This window comes from Oncorhynchus kisutch, linkage group LG10 (assembly GCF_002021735.2).
Source record: "Oncorhynchus kisutch isolate 150728-3 linkage group LG10, Okis_V2, whole genome shotgun sequence".
In the NCBI taxonomy this organism is placed as follows: Eukaryota; Metazoa; Chordata; class Actinopteri; order Salmoniformes; family Salmonidae; genus Oncorhynchus; species Oncorhynchus kisutch.
Genome location: NC_034183.2, coordinates 51,003,473 through 51,005,298, shown reverse-complemented (window position 1 = coordinate 51,005,298; position 1,826 = coordinate 51,003,473). Strand labels below are relative to the sequence as shown.

The 1,826-nt window shown below is 44.7% G+C and overlaps 1 protein-coding gene across 2 annotated transcripts; it reads left to right on the top strand.

Moving 5' to 3' along the window:
* LOC109897583 (homeobox protein Hox-B13a-like) lies at window positions 1–1,394 on the top strand. Of its 2 annotated transcripts, none has more exons than XM_020492097.2 (2): window positions 1–667; window positions 1,147–1,394. In XM_020492097.2, the coding sequence occupies exons 1-2, from the start codon at window positions 1–3 to the stop codon at window positions 1,392–1,394; spliced, it is 915 nt and encodes a 304-aa protein (XP_020347686.1). The 2 variants fall into 2 exon arrangements, with proteins under 2 accessions (XP_020347686.1, XP_031688667.1); XM_031832807.1 differs by having other exon boundaries at window positions 1,117–1,394.
* The last annotated feature ends 432 nt before the right edge of the window (window positions 1,395–1,826 follow it).

The window sequence follows — 1,826 nt, the reverse complement described above, 5'->3', positions numbered from 1 at the left end:
ATGACCACCTCCTTGGTCCTGAATCCTCGCTGGGCGGACACGGTTATGTTTGTGTATGAAAACAACTTGGATGAGTTAAACAAGAACATGGAGGGTCTGGTTGGTAGCGGCAATTTCGCGGCCAACCAATGCAGGAATCTGATGGCCCACTCCGCTCTGGGGGGTCACCCCTCTAGCTTGGTGCACAGCTCCGGCTACTCCGCGTTGGATGTATCGGGCTCAAGCTCCGGGGAACCAGGCAAACAGTGCACACCATGCCCCGCGGTCCCTCAAGGCTCCTCCACAGGTCCCTTACCCTATGGGTACTTTGGCAACGGCTATTATCCCTGCAGAATGGGGCGGGGTTCGCTCAAGTCCTGCACCCAACCCAGTGCGCTCAGCTACTCTGCGGAAAAATACATGGACACCCCGGTCACGTCTGAAGAATACCCGAGCCGGGCTAAAGAATTCGCGTTTTACCACGGGTACCCAAGCCCCTACCAGTCCATGGCGAGCTACCTGGACGTGTCGGTGGTGCAGACTCTCGGGTCAGGAGAGCCCCGTCACGACACGCTGCTTCCAATGGACAGCTATCAGCCGTGGGCACTGACGAATGGCTGGGGCGGCCAGATGTACTGCTCAAAGGAGCAGAGTCAAGCCGGACACCTTTGGAAATCTGCATTGGCAGGTAAAAACATATGCTCTGAACACTGTTTTAGTACATTATTAGATTACTGTAATGGGACACATTGTGACATGGGTTGGATAGCCTATATAAGGCACATTTAATTCACGCTTTTTCTAATGCATGATTTCGCAATATAATCACCCTTCATGTTATGCATTATTCGCAAGCCATCGAATACATGATGATTTTCAATCCCTCATTCTATCACATGTTTGGGCTGAATATTGGATGTTAATAATGTGTCTCTGTATAGGCACGCACGTTTATATGAACGACCATTTTGGTCGTTGTAGTCTTCCTGGTTTTCTGAGTTTCTGAATACCTCATTGTAGTGTTAATTCATCAATATATAGGCAGTTATACACTGCCGTTTCCCCCAAAAAACGCAACGTGGGTTATCCCTTTCAATGAGAAAGACTGAATTATAGAATTAAATGCACATTTTCCAGACTCCAGTTTCTCTTTGTTGTCCATTACAGATGTAGTGGCCCACCAACACGATGGCAACTCCTTTCGTCGTGGTAGAAAGAAAAGAATACCGTACACCAAAATGCAGCTAAAGGAACTGGAGAAAGAGTATGCCGCCAACAAATTCATCACGAAAGATAAGAGGAGAAAGATTTCAACAGGAACCAACTTGTCGGAAAGGCAGATTACGATCTGGTTTCAAAACAGGAGAGTTAAAGAGAAGAAGTTCGTGGCCAAAGTCAAGACCAGTGCGCCGTAGCCAGCCAGGCTTGAGCTAGACGATTTGGATGAGGGACATTGTTTTTGGTGTATGAACAAAAAATGAAGGGAAGAAAACGTCGACGTGGTACTTTTTTTTGGATTGGGATTTGTTTTGCTATTTTGCCTGCGCAATTGCATCTCCAATTCGTCTTTTGAAAATAATAAATAAAACAAGAACCAAGCCCTCTAAAGACAATATTTTAGAGGCCTGTAAATACAACACTTGCCTGCTTTAATGTAACACTTAAATCTGCTTAACTGTTTAACTCGTGCTATACATGAAGGTATATATAGGCTATATGTTAGGTATGTCAATGTTGTTACTGCTCTAGACTAGGAAACGTATTATGCAATCATATTCCCAATATTTACTGTTTATAACGCTTGTAAAACAGTACTTATAAAAAAATATAGCGTAATGCTTAATAAA

Excerpts from the sequence above, each read along its gene's own strand:
- LOC109897583 (XM_031832807.1), top strand. The coding sequence starts at position 1 with ATGACCACCTCCTTGGTCCTGAATCCTCGCTGGGCGGACACGGTTATG. Across the intron at positions 668-1,116 it reads TTGGAAATCTGCATTGGCAG|ACTCCAGTTTCTCTTTGTTG; the intron begins GTAAAAACATAT and ends CACATTTTCCAG.